This window comes from Scyliorhinus canicula, chromosome 25 (assembly GCF_902713615.1).
Source record: "Scyliorhinus canicula chromosome 25, sScyCan1.1, whole genome shotgun sequence".
NCBI classification, from domain to species: Eukaryota; Metazoa; Chordata; class Chondrichthyes; order Carcharhiniformes; family Scyliorhinidae; genus Scyliorhinus; species Scyliorhinus canicula.
The window spans coordinates 18,520,972-18,538,064 of NC_052170.1; the positions used below are offsets into that span (position 1 = coordinate 18,520,972).

Consider the following 17,093-nt stretch of genomic DNA (forward strand, 5'->3'; position numbering starts at 1 on the left):
AACAGGCAGAAAGGACCCCAGTTTAACAAGGCTTTGGTTAGGCCACAGCTGGAATACTGTGTTCAGTTCTGGTCGCCATACTTAAGGAAGGATGCGATTGCACTGGAGGGGGTGCAGTGGAGATTCACTGGGGTGTTGCCTGGGATGGAGCGTTTTAACAATGGAGAGATGGTGGATAAGCTTGGGATGTTTTCTTGGGAGCAGGGAAGGCTGAGAGGGGACCTGACTGAGGGGTATAAGATTATGAGGGGCATTGACAGAGTGGATAAAAAGCAGCAGTTCCCCCTAGGATGGCAGGGTGGCACAGTGGTTAGCACTTCTGCCTCACGGCTCCAGGGTCCCAGGTTCGATTCCGGCTTGGGTCACTGTCTGTGTGGAGTTTGCACGTTCTCCCCGTGTCTGCGTGGGTTTCCTCCGGGTGCTCCGGTTTCCTCCCACAGTCCAAAGATGTGCAGGTTAGGTGGATTGGCCATGCTAAATTGCCCCTTAGTGTCCAAAAGGTTCAGTAGGGTTACGGGGAGAGGGTGGAAGTGTGGCCTTTAAGTAGGGTGCCCTTTCCAAGGGCCAGTGCAGACCCGATGGGCCGAATGGCCTCCTTCTGCATTCCAGGGATTCAATGATTCGTAGTTGAAGGGTCAACAACAAGGTGGTTTAATTTTAAACCAGAGGTTTAGAGGGGATTTGAGGAAAGGGCTTTTACCCAGAGGGTGGTGGGAATAAGGGATGCATTGCCTGAGAGGATAGTTCTGTTTTGCCCGTAGAGTCCTAAAAAGTAAGGTTACGGGGGGGGTTTGTTGGGTTACGGGTACAGGGTGGATACGTGGGTTTGAGTAGGGTGATCATTGCTCGGCACAACATCGAGGGCCGAAGGGCCTGTTCTGTGCTGTACTGTTCTATGCTTCTATGTTCTATAGTTCAGACGGGAAACTCCACAATCAATGAGCTTCAAAGCTATGGGCCAAGGGTTGGGAAGTGGTGTAGATTCGAGTTTTATTTTGTTGTTGCAGGCTTTGATGGGCCGAAGGGCCTCTTCTGTACTGTATGATTCAACCACATCTGGATGGCGGCACCTCAGGCAGTGCAGCACTCATTCAGTACTGCCCTGGAGCACCAGTCGACTTTTGTTTTTGCTCAAGCCTTGGGAGTGGGAATTGAACCCGGAGTCTTGTCACTCAGAGTTCAAAGTGCTACCAGCTCAGCCGCAGTGACCAGTTTGCTGTCGAAAACCCTGCCCATTCTGAAACGCAGTGTCCTGTCCCAACACGCATGAGAATCTTGAGCAGGGTAGGGTAGCTCAGGGCGGTCTCCACGTTATGCTGCGCTGTAATGAACGCTAAAGAGCCCCACCTATCTTGGTGACATGAGACGCCAGCTGTATTCATCAGACAAAGCCAATGGATATCCACCCAGTGTTCAGTGAAAAATGAAAATGGCTTATTGTCACGAGTAGGCTTCAAATGAAGTTACTGCGAAAAGCCCCTAGTCGCCACATTCCGGCGCCTGTTCGGGGAGGCTGGTACGGGAATCGAACCGTGCTGCTGGCCTGCCTTGGTCTGCTTTCAAAGCCAGCGATTTAGCCCAGTGTGACAGGGTTAAGCTGTCCCAGAGCTTTCCTGAACTGAGAGAGTTCATTGACTTGCTCAGACTCAGGACTCCCCTCCCACTCAGCCCAGTGTCCCAGCCAACCCCTGTTTGGAGGCGCTTAACATACTTAATGAAACAACGCCCTTCACCTGACATGCCATTAACATTCAGAGCCTGGTTGATGGTCTCTCAATCGCCACAAATGCTATCGCTGTACTCATGGTGCGTCCATCTAGCCTCGGGTCCCCAGCAGGGAACTCAAAACAGGGAATGGAGCCATTAAAATCTGGACTGAGGTCCCAGCATGCAACAATTTTGTGTCAGAGACATGTGACTGTTCCCACGATGCCCCTTGGGGTGGGTAACAGATTGCCAGCCTATCTAAAGCCAACTTGGTCTTCCCTTAAATTTGTGAGTGTGCAACAAATAGTGGACGTATTGCTGATGAAATAGATGCTATCAAAGCTTCTTGTCCTGCAATCGCTGGCCAGGAATGCGATTGCAAATGGCGACGTGGACACAAGAGGTCAAAAGTGTGATCCCGGTGGGATCTCACACGGCGATGGCTCCCACCTCCCTGCCATTGATGTGATGAAGTTCCCGTCCAGGACGTTTGGGATTCAGTACATTAACAAGTCATTCAGGGTGGCACGGTAGCACAGTGGTTAGCACAGTCGCTTCACGGTTCCAGGGTCCCAGGTTCGATTCCCGCCTTGGGTCACTGTCTGTGCGGAGTCTGCACGCCCTCCCCGTGTGTGCGTGGGTTTCCTCCGGGTGCTCCGGTTTCCTCCCACAGTCCAAAGATGTGCAGGTTAGGTGGATCGGCCATGATAAATTGCCCCTTCGCGTCCAAAAAGGTTGGGTGGGGTTACTGGGTTACGGGGATAGGGTGGAGGCGTGGGCTTAAGTCGGGTGCTCTTTCCAAGGGCCGGTGCAGACTCGATGGGCCAAATGGCCTCCTTCTGCACTGTAGATTCTGTGATCTATTACCGAGCTTTGCCGCTGCACCGTTCACCCGGCATTGGGATTTCCCCCTTCACCGACGTGACGTCAACAAGGTTTACACAGGTCGGAGCAACGTGAACCAGGCGGCGAGATCGGGCGGTCGGGGGAGGGGAGGGGGGGGGGGGGTGTGCAGGTAAGTATATCCGCCAGGTGGGGGAGAGGGACGTGCCTGACAGTGCCCCCTGGTAGTGCTGGGTACAGTGCCAGGGAAGGACGCCAGAGGAAAGTGCCAAGGGCCAGTGCCCATGGCGAGGGTTCCACTAAGGAGCTCCATGGGGGTGAGGGTGTGTCCCTGGTTTGCATGGGGTAATTTCCCATGTACATGGGGAGGGGGTGTTTCCCATGTACATGGGGAGGGGGTTCCCCCATGTAGTGTGTGTGTGCGTATGTGTGATAGCTAGGCAGGTGGGAAGAGATTCTTTCTTACCAGAGATCGGGCCGCCCTTTAAACAAAGGCACCCTGATTTCCAGAACGTCGGCGTTGCCAGCTCTTTCAGACTCCGCCCCACCAGCTGGACAGCATGGGACACACCTCCGGGTTTTCTTTGTTCTTCAGTGCTGGACAATATGACGAGAAAGGTTAGCTGTGCAGGTGGCGAGCTGCACATCGCTTTTATCGCCCGGCCCAGCGTTCAGCAAAAACCCAGAATTCCGCCCATTGGGAAAACTGAGAAGAAACGACAAACTGAAATGGGGAAACATTGTCTTATCACGGAATATGAATTGTTGTCCCCTGTTGCCATTGGTAATTAATTGCGGGCTGCCTTGTTGAATGCCAGACAAAAGGCGTCAGCAATGCCCAGGTTCCTTACTGAAAACGGCGACAAACATTAGAAGTTGTTTCATTATTGTTGGATTGAGAAGCATTGCACAGTGCAGAAAATGAAACGAAAATCGCTTATTGTCACGAGTAGGCTTCAATGAAGTTACTGTGAAAATCCCCTAGTCGCCACATTCCGGCGCCTGTTCTGGGAGGCTGGTACAAGAATTGAACCGTGCTGCTGGCCTGCCTTGGTCTGCTTTAAAAGCCAGTGATTTATCCCTGTGCTAAAGCAGCACAGAAGGCAGCCATTCGGCCCATCGAGTCTGAACCAACCCTTTGTGTGAGCGCTGTACCCATGCCCACTCCTCCTTATCCTCGTAATCCCATATCCTACCCTGCACCTCCCTGTACACTAAGGGGCAATTTAGCACCGTCAATCCACCTAACCCGCACATCTTTGGACTGTGGGAGGAAACCGGAGCACCCGGAGGAAACCCACGCACACACGACTCCGCACAAACAGTGACCCAAGTCGGGAATCGAACCCGGCACCCTGGCAATGTGAGGTAGCAGTGCTAACCACTGTGCTACCGTGCTGGCCTAGGTACAGGAATGCCAGTTGTTCTATGTCGAATTATATTTCCAGTGTGGTGGTGCAGACAAGAGGATTGGCGATGCTCCTCAAGCGGGTGGGCCCTGTTGTTGGGGGATTCGGGACAGGGGGGATGGTGGACAGGGTTGAATGTTTGCTCTTGTGCCTGTCACTGTGCCCGCATCGCCTCAGTAATCCAGGACGCACAGGAGGTTGATCCGGGCAAGGATGGCGCGAGGCGTCGCTCTCCGACGGGAATGCCCCAGAACCCACGGGCACCCCGCGTTGTCAGACCAATGTGCCAACGCAGGCCGGCGCTGCGGCCGTTGGCAGGTGGTGGGCGAGAGGAAGGGGGGACTAGAGTGGGATGTGTGGGGGTGGCAGATTGGCATACGGGTCACCCTCAAGACAAAGCTGCTGCACGCCCCCCCCCCCCCTCCACTTCCTCCCACTGCCCCCTCGCCCAACCGATGCGGACAATCGGCCACAGAGCCGGATTGGCAGCACGAAGGAAGGCGGCTGTGTGCCTGCCGGCCTGACTGCCACTTCAGCTCAGAAGTGGTGCAGGGCATTGCCCGCTCAAAATAAAAAACTTACAACAATGCCAGGGCGAAAGTGGTCGGAAACGAGTTAGGAAACGGCGCCCATGCGCATTGCCGCCTGTCAGTGGAGCAGCGCCAGCCTGGGGTCCCATTTCTCAATACGTGAGTGGTGAGTAAGTGGCTATGCACTTCCATTATTAAGAAGGTGTCTTTCCTTTGACTGGAATAAAGGCTGCATCCATTAATCTGTCACCCCGTTGCCCAACTTCACCTCACACAGATCTATAAATCAATGCCACAGATCTCCCACAACATCCCTGGGAGCCAGCCAGTCTGCGGCCAAAACCTCACCTTGGCCAATAAAAATTATACTTCCCATCTAATTGTCTGTTCAAGGCGCCCTGCTGTAAATGCAGGTTGAGCGTTTTGAGCCGTCGGAGGAACACAGCATCTTCCCGCACCAATTCAGGCCAGGTCCGACTGTCACACTCTGCTGTCCAGATGCAAATCCACGGAGGAGAAGGTGCAATTAGAAAAATCCCAACTCATACAACCAGCCCGAAAATAACCTGACCTCAACGATTGAAAAGGCGCAGCACCCTGTAATACTGAATCATTCACCCTGTAATACTGAATCATTCACTCTGTAATACTGAATCATTCACCCTCTTATACTGAATCATTCACCCTGTAATACTGAATCATTCACCCTGTAATACTGAATCATTCACTCTGTAATACTGAATCATTCACTCTGTAATACTGAATCATTCACCCTCTTATACTGAATCATTCACCCTGTAATACTGAATCATTCACCCTGTAATACTGAATCATTCACCCTCTTATACTGAATCATTCACCCAGTAATACTGAATCATTCACACTGTAATACTGAATCATTCACTCTGTAATACTGAATCATTCACCCTCTTATACTGAATCATTCACCCTGTAATACTGAATCATTCACCCTCTTATACTGAATCATTCACCCTGTAATACTGAATCATTCACCCTGTAATACTGAATCATTCACCCTCTTATACTGAATCATTCACCCAGTAATACTGAATCATTCACACTGTAATACTGAATCATTCACTCTGTAATACTGAATCATTCACCCTCTTATACTGAATCATTCACCCTGTAATACTGAATCATTCACTCTGTAATACTGAATCATTCACACTGTAATACTGAATCATTCACCCTGTAATACTGAATCATTCACTCTGTAATACTGAATCATTCACCCTGTAATACTGAATCATTCACCCTGTAATACTGAATCATTCGCCCTGTAATACTGAATCATTCACTCTGTAATACTGAATCATTCGCTCTGTAATACTGAATCATTCACCCTGTAATACTGAATCATTCACCCTGTAATACTGAATCATTCACTCTGTAATACTGAATCATTTGCCCTGTAATACTGAATCATTCACCCTGTAATACGGAATCATTCACTCAGTAATACTGAATCATTCACCCTGTAATACTGAATCATTCGCCCTGTAATACTGAATCATTCACCCTGTAATACTGAATCATTCACCCTGTAATACTGAATCATTCACTCTGTAATACTGAATCATTCACTCTGTAATACTGAATCATTCACCCTGTAATACTGAATCACTCACTCTGTAATACTGAATCATTCACTCTGTAATACTGAATCATTCACCCTGTAATACTGAATCATTCACTCTGTAATACTGAATCATTCACCCTGTAATACTGAATCATTCACTCTGTAATACTGAATCATTCACCCTGTAATACTGAATCATTCACTCTGTAATACGGAATCATTCACTCTGTAATACTGAATCATTCACCCTGTAATACTGAATCATTCACTCTGTAATACTGAATCATTCACTCTGTAATACTGAATCATTCACCCTGTAATACTGAATCATTCACCCTGTAATACGGAATCATTCACTCTGTAATACTGAATCATTCACTCTGTAATACTGAATCATTCACCCTGTAATACTGAATCATTCAGTCTGTAATACTGAATCATTCACCCTGTAATACTGAATCATTCACTCTGTAATACTGAATCATTCACCCTGTAATACTGAATCATTCACTCTGTAATACTGAATCATTCACCTTGTAATACTGAATCATTCACTCTGTAATACTGAATCATTCGCCCTGTAATACTGAATCATTCACTCTGTAATACTGAATCATTCACTCTGTAATACTGAATCATTCACCCTGTAATACTGAATCATTCACCCTCTTATACTGAATCATTCACTCTGTAATACTGAATCATTCACACTGTAATACTGAATCATTCACCCTGTAATACTGAATCATTCACCCTCTTATACTGAATCATTCACTCTGTAATACTGAATCATTCACCCTGTAATACTGAATCATTCACTCTGTAATACTGAATCATTCACCCTGTAATACTGAATCATTCACCCTGTAATACTGAATCATTCACCCTGTAATACTGAATCATTCGCCCTGTAATACTGAATCATTCACCCTGTAATACTGAATCATTCACCCTGTAATACTGAATCATTCACACTGTAATACTGAATCATTCACTCTGTAATACTGAATCATTCACCCTGTAATACTGAATCATTCGCCCTGTAATACTGAATCATTCACCCTGTAATACTGAATCATTCACCCTGTAATACTGAATCATTCACACTGTAATACTGAATCATTCACCCTGTAATACTGAATCATTCGCCCTGTAATACTGAATCATTCACTCTGTAATACTGAATCATTCACCCTATAATACTGAATCATTCACCCTGTAATACTGAATCATTCACTCTGTAATACTGAATCATTCACTCTGTAATACTGAATCATTCACCCTGTAATACTGAATCATTCACCCTGTAATACTGAATCATTCACTCTGTAATACTGAATCATTCACCCTGTAATACTGAATCATTCACTCTGTAATACTGAATCATTCACCCTGTAATACTGAATCATTCACTCTGTAATACTGAATCATTCACTCTGTAATACTGAATCATTCACCCTGTAATACTGAATCATTCACTCTGTAATACTGAATCATTCACCCTGTAATACTGAATCATTCACCCTGTAATACTGAATCATTCACTCTGTAATACTGAATCATTCACTCTGTAATACTGAATCATTCACCCTGTAATAATGAATCATTCACTCTGTAATACTGAATCATTCACCCTGTAATACTGAATCATTCACTCTGTAATACTGAATCATTCGCCCTGTAATACTGAATCATTCACTCTGTAATACTGAATCATTCACCCTGTAATACTGAATCATTCGCTCTGTAATACTGAATCATTCACCCTGTAATACTGAATCATTCACCCTGTAATACTGAATCATTCACCCTGTAATACTGAATCATTCACCCTGTAATACTGAATCATTCAGTCTGTGACGTGCCACACGGTTACAGATTGGTCAGAGTTAATGAACTGATCTTCAGCCATGCGTCATCTCAGCTTTAAATCATCTTCACCAGCAGAACAGCCACAGTGTTGAGCTAACCCGTTCCTGAGTGAGCAGGTGGATGTTGCCTGAGGGATGGCGCCCTTTGAAAACCCGGGTCTGCAGTGAACCATTCTGTGAATATAGCGAGCAGCTTTCGAGCTCGGGCCTTTGTGCGACTCTGAAGAATTGACAGATCTCTGCGTGTGCAGGGGTTAGCCAATTGGGGCGGGAAACGTGTTTATCGCTTTGTGAGCTGGGTTAGATTCCCAGTTAGTAATTCATCTCTCAGCTCCAGGTCCCTTGGCACACTTCATAATTTCCCCAATCTCGCCTCTCGTCCTTTATTGATGCCTGCGTTAATTTTCTTTTACCGCTTACGAGCCGAGCAAAATGTCTCTTCCTGCCTCACCGCGCTCCGCCCTCCTCTCCCGCTCATTCAAGAGGTTCCCAATGATGCCCACAGTTATGATATTAGCCTCCCCTGAGCAGTGACTGATCGTCTGTGTCAGCAGATAACACTGAGTAATTTTATTAAAGGGAGAAATGATTTGGCAATCTGCGAGCAGCTTCTGCCTCATCGCCATTCATGTCTTTACCTCAGTGTTCTCTGCTGACAGGATTGATTGTACAATGTGGTTTCGGACCCCCCGTGGCAATGATCATGATTTCTAAGGGATGTGTACAGAATCAACGGACTTTCGGCCGAGAGTGCTATGGGCAGAGGAGAGAGGGGGCGTAAAATAGGGCAGTCCCCCCCACCCCCGCTCTCCCCGGAGGACGTCCACATTCCGGAGAGGTTGGGCGGGCATCAAAATCCGCAGCCCGTTGACAATATTCAACAATTAATCAGAGTTCAACTAGGTTTGTTTAATCACAGAATCCCTGCAGTGCAGAAGGAGGCCATTCGGCCCATCGAGTCTGCACCGACCCCCTGAAAGAGCACCCCACCTAGGCCCGTTCCCCGCTCCTATCCCCATAACCGAACCTGAGCCGCACTTCTTTGGACACTGAGGGGCAAGTGTTTCATGGACAATCCGCCTAACCCGCACATCTTTGGGCTGCGGCAGGAAACCGGAGCACCCGGAGGAAACCCGCGCAGACACGGAGAGGAAGTGCAAACTCCTCACAGACAGTCACCCGAGGCCGGAATCGAACCCGGGTCCCTGGAGCTGTGAGGCAGCAGTGCTAACCACTGCGCCACTGTGCCGTCCCGAAATGCTGATGATCCTTGGCCCACGTCATAAAATCAAACTTTGTAACATGGTCGCCGTCGAAAACACAGCACCAGTTTGTGCACAGGAAGATTTCGCAAACAGCAATGTGGCAACGATCAGATGAGCTGAGTGCCGTGGGCTGAGCGGTAAAGGACAGCCTGAAATCCAGGGTCAAGCCCCCCTCACTTCAAAATGAATCCTTTCAGATCAACCTGAGGGAACAGATGATGTGGTGTTCTTCGTTTGTTTAAAGTAATGTTATTGAGGTTGTCATGTTGCTGAAAGAACATGCAGACTTTGTACTAAATCAAAGTCAATTTAATAACACTACGCTATAAATTATGAATTCTTAAGTATGCCGAAAAAACTAAGCATTAGATCAAATAACTACACTACTCTGAACTCCTGAAAAACACAACTGTCTCCAACCCTCTCGACGAACTCACTCCAAGATTCGAGGGCAGCACGGTAGCATTGCGGATAGCACAATCGCTTCACAGCTCCAGGGTCCCAAGTTCGATTCCCGGCTGGGTCACTGTCTGTGCGGAGTCTGCACATCCTCCCCGTGTGCGCGTGGGTTTCATCCGGGTTCTCCGGTTTCCTCCCACAGTCCCAAAGATGTGCAGGTTAGGTAGACTGGCCATGATAAATTACCCCTTAGTGTCCAAAATTGCCCTTAGTGTTGGGTTGGGTTATGGGGATAGGGTGGAGGTGTTAACCTAGGGTAGGGTGCTCTTTCCAGGGGCTGGTGCAGACTCGATGGGCCGAATGGCCTCCTTCTGCACTGTAAATTCTATGAAAGTCTATCACGTGGACCACCGTGTGGGCTGTGAGCTGTGCTCTTGCTCCATCTGGTGGCTGGATGCTCAAATTACACACTATTCTACATGATCATTCATATAAAGATGATATACCTTATATACAAAGATGATATACTAGATATCATTAAAGGTGGGTCCTCGGTTTGAGAAGTTGGCACCTCCGACAACGTGGCACTCCCTCGGTATTGCACTGGGAGCGTCAGCCTCAATGTTGTGGTCAAGCCTGTGGGAAGGGACTCAAACCCACAACCTTCTGATTCAGAAAAAGATTGGCCGTGCCAAATTGCCCCTTAGTGTCCAAAAAAGTGTTAGGTGGGGTTACTGGGCTACGGAGATAGGGTGAAGGCGTGGTGCTCTTTCCAGGGGCTGGCGCGGACTCGATGGGCCGAATGGCCTCCTTCTGCACTGTGAAGTCTATGATTCCACTTGTATTGTTCTATTCACCAGCTTGCTGCTTAAGGGGCTACTTACTTTACATTGTGTCATCTGGCTTAGCTGACGTCTTTCACATTTTTTTTAGTCATTCACGGGCGGTGATCCTCGCTGGCGAGGCCGCGATTTAGCGCCCATCCCTAATCGCCCCTGAAGAAGGTGGCGGCGAGCCGCCTTCTTGAGCAGCCACAGTCCATCTGGTGTAGGTACACCCACAGTGCAGTCAGGGAGGGATTCCCAGGATTTTGTCCCAGCGACAGTGAAGGAACGGAGATAGATCTGTGAAGCGATACGCTTTGATCGGAAGAACGGGGAGGGAAGCAATATAAACGAAAGGATACAATTTGAAAAGGGGAGGCGGCAGGAGTAGTGAGACCTGGGGCAGTACGTGTGGCAATGAAGCAGTGAATTAAGCAGGGGCCAGTTGAGAAAAGAGTTAATAAGGCCCAGGGGATCTAAGGCTTTATAATCAGGAGGTTACGATGAACCTTTCATTACATTCTGGTTTGAACTCAACTGGAGTCTTGTGTCCACCCAATCCTGGCCTCCATGTCTTTGGAAGGACGTGAAGGTGTTAGAGCGGGCATGGAAAATATTCCAGAGATGCGGAACGCCAGTTACATGGACAGATTGGAGAAACAGGGGCTGTTGCCCTTGGAGAAGAGAAGCTTGAGCGAAAAAATATGTTCGATGTGTTCAAAACAACAAGGCATAGGACAAAGTTATTTTTATTTGTTCATGGGCATCGACAGCTAGGCCACCATTCATTGCCCTTCCCTAGTTCAGAGCCAACCACAGTGCTGTGGATCTGGAGTCACATGTAGGCCAGACGGGGTAAAGATGGCAGATTTCCTTCCCTAAAGGACATCCGTGAATCAGATGTGTTTTTTTCCGACAACGGATTCATGGTTATCATTCGGCTTTTGATTCTAGATTTTTTTGCTGAATTCAAATTTCGCCATCTGCACTGGCAGGATTTGAACCTGGGTCCCCACAGCATTAAACTTGGTCTCTGAATTACTAGCCCAGTGACATTACGCCTATGCCACCCAAGTAGATGGAGAGAAAATGTTCCTTTTAGTTGAGATCCAGTGGACATTGATCTAAAAGCGAACGAGCCAAGGGTGACAGAGGGGTAAACATTTTCACATAACAAGCGTTTAGGCGCGGCACGGTGGCGCAGTGGTTAACACTGCTACCTCACGGCGCAGAGGACCCGGGTTCAATCTGGCCCCGGGTCGCTGTCCGTATGGAGTTTGCACATTCTCCGTGGGTCCGTGTGGGTTTTAACCCAAAAAGATGTGCAGGGTAGGTGGATTGGCCACGCTAAAGTGACCCTTAATTGGGAAAAAAAACATGTAGCTTCAAATGAAGTTACTGTTAGGCTTTCTGAATTTATTTTAAAAAAACAAAGTGTTTAGGACCTGGAATCCAAACATGGGAACATGGCCCCTCGAGCCTGCTCCGCCATTTAAAAAGATCATGGCTGATCTGATACTAAACTCAAATCTGCTTCCTGCCAACCCCCCCTCCCCCCAATAACCTTTAGTGCTATTTTTAAAGGATAGGCTTTCAGACCACTGAGGTACAAATAAACAAGAGCTTTACTGGAAACGTGTTTTCCCACAGGCTGCGAGACGACACTGTCTGTTTGGCCGCCAAACTGTCGATGATGTCATCAGTATATCACATGATCGATCCCTTAAAGCGGCCTTGTTCCTAGTACTGCTGCCTCACGGCGCCGTGTTCGATCCCAGGTTTGATCCCGGCTCTGGGTCACTGTCCATGTGGAGTTTGCACATTCTCCCCGTGCTTGCGTGGGTTTCGCCCCTACAACCCAAAGATGTGCAGGGTAGGTGGATTGGCCACGCTAAATCGCCCCTTAATTGGAAGAAATGAAAGAGGCACTCTAAATGTTTTCTTTTAATTTTTAAAAGTGACCTTGTTTCAACACACCTTTCACGCACCCACCCCCGCACCTTTGCTTCCCAAGAATCCATCCACCCCCACCTTAAAAATATTCAAAGACTCTGCTTCCGCCACCTTTTCTGAAAGAGAATGCCAAAGACTCACGACCCTCTGGGACAAAACATTTCGCCTCATCTCTGATTAAATGGGCAACCCCTCATTTTTAATCAGTGACCTCCTCGTTCTAGATTCTCCCACAAGAGAGTGGGCTGGAGGAGAATTTCTCTGCAAGGCCTTGCTATTCTATCTGAAGTGCGGTGCCCAGAGTTCTCCAGTGTCCTGCGCCTGAATGTGTGGCCATCTGATGTGGCCACCTGCCCTCGATCATTTTGACATGGCCAAACACCCGAACACAGGCCACAGCATAGAAAGCAGTTGTTTTCTATCAGCAGTGAGCACGTTCGTGTATGTCCCAACAGGCATCTTCTCATCGCGTTTCCAATATCCGGGGTAGAGTTGTCACCCATGACTCTTTCTTTCATTGACCTTGCTGTCATGTGACTATGGTGTATTCTGGGTGTTGCCATCCCATGGCAGCAGAGGTAGCCATCATTACCACAAAGCGCCACTCTGCCTCGCACTCATAATGAATAGATCCAGACGAGTCCTCTGCGTCCGATTGAGGGGAATTGAAGAGATTTACAACTCAAGGCCAAGGCTCAAACAGAAGGGAAGGCCCAAATTGGGACTTTGGAGGGAAAGGAGTGCGAGGGACGTTGAAAACCTGTGGGAGACATCTCCAATTTTAAATAACCAATGGTATTTTCCTTCTCTTCCAACATTTCCCTTTTGTTATTTGGAGAGTAAGGGCCATGAGGTTAAAAGCAGTGATCAATTGTCTGGTATTGTAAGCGATTGTCCCTTATTTTGACTATTTGTCTTGGGTCTGTCAGACAATCCTTTATTTCTAGAACGGTCCTTGGGAGCTGGGAATCTCTGGAATGAGTTTCATTGACTTGAGGGATTGAGTGCAATCGGTCACCAAGAACGGATGGCAATGTTGTGACTTTAAAATATGAGTTGTAAGTTTTAGTTGATTTTTAATCCCCATGACTAATATGGTCTCAAGACCCAACTACCCCTCCCGCCCCCACCAACATTCTGACCCCCTCATCCTCTCACAATCTCACAGCCCTTGCCCTCACAGTCACGAGCAATCACCTCACCTCCATCCCACCGTTCAAATGTCCTTTGCTTTATTTCCCAAGAATTAGTCCTCTAACCAATGATGAGTCGCTCTAGACGAGAACTCAAGGTCATCATTTAAAAAATGAAGGAGTCTCCCGTATAAGATGGTCAGAAGAATTATTTTTCTCAACCCCATCTCAACTCTCAATCCACCTTAAATACCAATGGCACAGTGGAATTCTTGCTTTACAGAGTTATTCTTTGAGAAAGACAGATCTCTTGTCGCTGCTTTAAAGACAAGATCTGACTCCTGGCAGACCCATGCAGAAACGCTGGCTGCATGTCTTCAAAAGCTTTCTCAATTGTCTTGTTTCAGCCCCCCCTCCCCCTTGTCCTCATAAAAGTCTACACTGCTTTAAACGCTGTTAAACTCTTTCTAACTAAACTGCAGAGGGGAAAACCTGACTTGTGGTCCCAGCTTTATCCAGAACACAACTGAACTGAAAACGCAAAATGCCTGATGCCTTCACTCCAGCCAGCAATGACATAATCTCATCAAGCTGAAAATTAATTAAATTACCAGGGAATCCCTTAATCAAATCAAAACTGAATTGCCCCAAGCTTTTTACAATGGTTAATTGCACCTCTGGCTCCCAAAACCTTTGTTGGCTTTCAGCGTACGAATCTTTTAAAACATGATTTCAGCAGTCAAACACACTCTAACCTAGGCTTTTAAACCCTTACTCCATCAAATACTTGTAATACGTATATTTGAAATTACTATATTCATCACAGGTGGAGCGGGCTCGAGGGGCTGAATGGCCTATTCCTGCTCCCAAGTCATATGTTCGTACCAGATGATGTTATGATTTTCATTCTTGCATGTAAAGGTTATGATGGCTGACTAACACTTCTCACCCTCCAGTTGTCCTCTTGCTTTGAGATGTTAATGACCTCTAATTGAGTTCTAATTCACGTTCCTTGTTTGCCTCTATCTCAGGTCTGAGGATCACTGGTCCCGACCCTCCAAGCTTCCAGTGCTAAACTTCAGCGGAGGACTGGACAGTGCATGAGGACCATGCTAAAGACAATGGGCTCCCTGTGGTGGACAGCCTGCCTTTGCTGGATTACACTCTTCAGCTCAACACCTGCACAAGGTAAGGCGCCAGTTTGGAAGTGCGTTGAAGGGTGGCGTTTTGCTTTGAGGTTGTATCCAATGGCTTGGAATGAGCCCTAGGTTCCAGATGTGACAGTTGTACATGGGGGGGGGGGGGGACGTTGCAGGTAGCAGAGCTGTGGTTCTCCACAGCCAGGTTTGACATTTCTCAACCCCATCTCAGCTCTCGATCCACCTTAAATACCAATGGCACAAAGGAACTTGCTGAATTTTGCAACGGTGCCTTTTCTTTAGGAGTGACGTTGCTCGTCCTTCTTGTCTTGGCATTCCACTGTCAAGGCTGGGTGGGAGTGGGGGGATCATAGCAGTGACTGGTTGGAATGGGGATGGGGAGAGTGGGGATTTGTTTATTTATTGTCACGTGTACCGAGGTACAGTGAAAAGTATTCTTCTGCGTGCAGCTCAAACAGATCATTTAGTACATGAAAAGAAAATACTTAATAATATAATGTAAATACATGGACACGGGCATCGGGTGAAGCATACAGGGGTGTAGCGTTAATGAGGTCAGTCCATAAGAGGGTCGTTTAGGAGTCTGGTGACAGCGGGGAAGAAGCTGTTTTTGAGTCTGTTCGTGCGTGTTCTCAGACTTCTGTATCTCCTGCCCGATGGAAGAAGTTGGAAGAGTGAGTAAGCTGGGTGGGTGGGGTCTTTGATTATGCTGCCCGCTTTCCCCAGGCAGCGGGAGGTGTAGATGGAGTCCATGGGTGGGAGGCGGGTTCGTGTGGTGGACTGGGCGGTGTTCACCACTCTCTGAGGTTTCTTGCGGTCCTGGGCCGAGCAGTTGCCATACCAGGCTGTGATGCAGCCCGATAGGATGCTTTCTATAGTGCACCTGTAAAAAGTTGGTAAGAGTCAGTGTGGACATGCCAAATTTCCTGAGTTTCCTGAGGAAGGTTAGGTGCTGTTGTGCTTTCTTGGTCGTAGCGTCGACATGGGTGGACCAGGACAGATTGTTGGCGATGTGCACACCTAGGAATTTGAAGCTGTCAACCATCTCCACCTCGGGTTGAGGGTTTGGTGTGGGGTGTGGGCAGCTTGAGTGATTCGGTGATGTGTGGGGTCGATTGTGATACAGTTCCTGTCAGAATCCAGGCGCATGGATATGTGGCCTTGTGAGATGCCAGATTCAGATGTCTGTCGACCAGAGCAGTGAATTCCCTCCCTTTGACGTGGCATCTAATGTGAATAAATGCAGCAATCAGTGACAACGAGCAGATTCCTGGTGACCTAGAGAGTTGATGTATTAAATTCAACCAGCAAGTCATGCTGCACCTTAGTTAGGCTACACTTGGAGTAGAGTGTTCAATTCTGGTCGCCTCACTGCCAGAAGGGTGTGGAGGCTTTGGAAAGAGTGCAGAAGCAGTTTACCTGGTATGGAGAGCATTAGCTATGAGGAGAGGTTGGATAAACTCGGTTTGTACTCACTGGTACGACGGAGGTTGAGGGGGTGACCTGATAGAAGTCTACGAGATTATGAGGGGCATAGACAGAGTGGATCGTCAGAATCTTTTTCCCAGGGTGGAAGAGTCAATTACTCGGGAACAAAGGTTTAAAGTGCGAGGGGCAAAGTTTAGAGGAGATGTGCGAGGGAAGTGTTTTACACAGAGGGTAGTGGGTGTCTGGAACTCGCTGCCGGAGGAGGTGGTGGAAGCTGGTACGATAGGTTGAAGTGAAGAAGGTCAAAGTTGCAGTTGTATCCACTCACCCCTCTACACAGTAGCCCAAATGTAATCACACAGGTTTTCCGCCAATTGGCATTAGCACTCCCTGGCCAAAGTGTTAGCGGATTAGTGCCAGGATGTAGGACCCATGTCGGCACGGGACTGGTGTGATTGTAAAGCAGCTACAGGTATTAATGTTGGACGATGCAGATTACAATTAGTTAGCCATTGAGCCCCATGAGTTTGTCTTTCTTTGTGTTCAATGCGTCTATGCTATTCGCTCAACCACCCGCAGTGGCAGCTAGTCCCACATTCCGACCAGTCTTTGTCGTCTTTGTAATAATAATAATCTTTATTGTCACATTAACACTGCAATGAAGTTACTGTGAAAATCCGAAGTGTTTCTGTTGAATTCCGTTAGATTTATCAGTGATGATATTTAATGGTTCCTAGATTTGGCCTCCCCAACCCCCCCCCCCCCCCCCCTCCCCTTAGTGGAAACACCATCTCCACGTCTCCCAACCCCCAAGTCAATTCTTACTTTGAAAATCTGAGAACGATCGATTTTATTGTTAATGGGGGTTTTTAAAAGGGACGCAGGGCAAACGGTGCATGGAGTTCGGTCACAGCTCATGATGGGGGGGGGGGGGGGGGTGGCACGGGGGGGGTTTCTAGAGGTGACGG

At 47.7% G+C, this 17,093-nt stretch overlaps 1 protein-coding gene across 8 annotated transcripts in view; it reads left to right on the forward strand.

Annotated features, from left to right (window-relative positions):
• Positions 1-17,093, forward strand: part of LOC119957125 (adhesion G protein-coupled receptor L1-like) — a 645,488-nt gene that overhangs the window by 185,284 nt on the left and 443,111 nt on the right. For all 8 annotated transcript variants that reach the window (XM_038784852.1, XM_038784851.1, XM_038784850.1 and 5 more), the window contains exon 3: positions 14,569-14,725. In XM_038784852.1, the coding sequence (XP_038640780.1) occupies positions 14,638-14,725 (88 nt within the window). In that variant the 5' untranslated portion in view covers positions 14,569-14,637. The remainder of the gene's footprint in view (positions 1-14,568; positions 14,726-17,093) is intronic.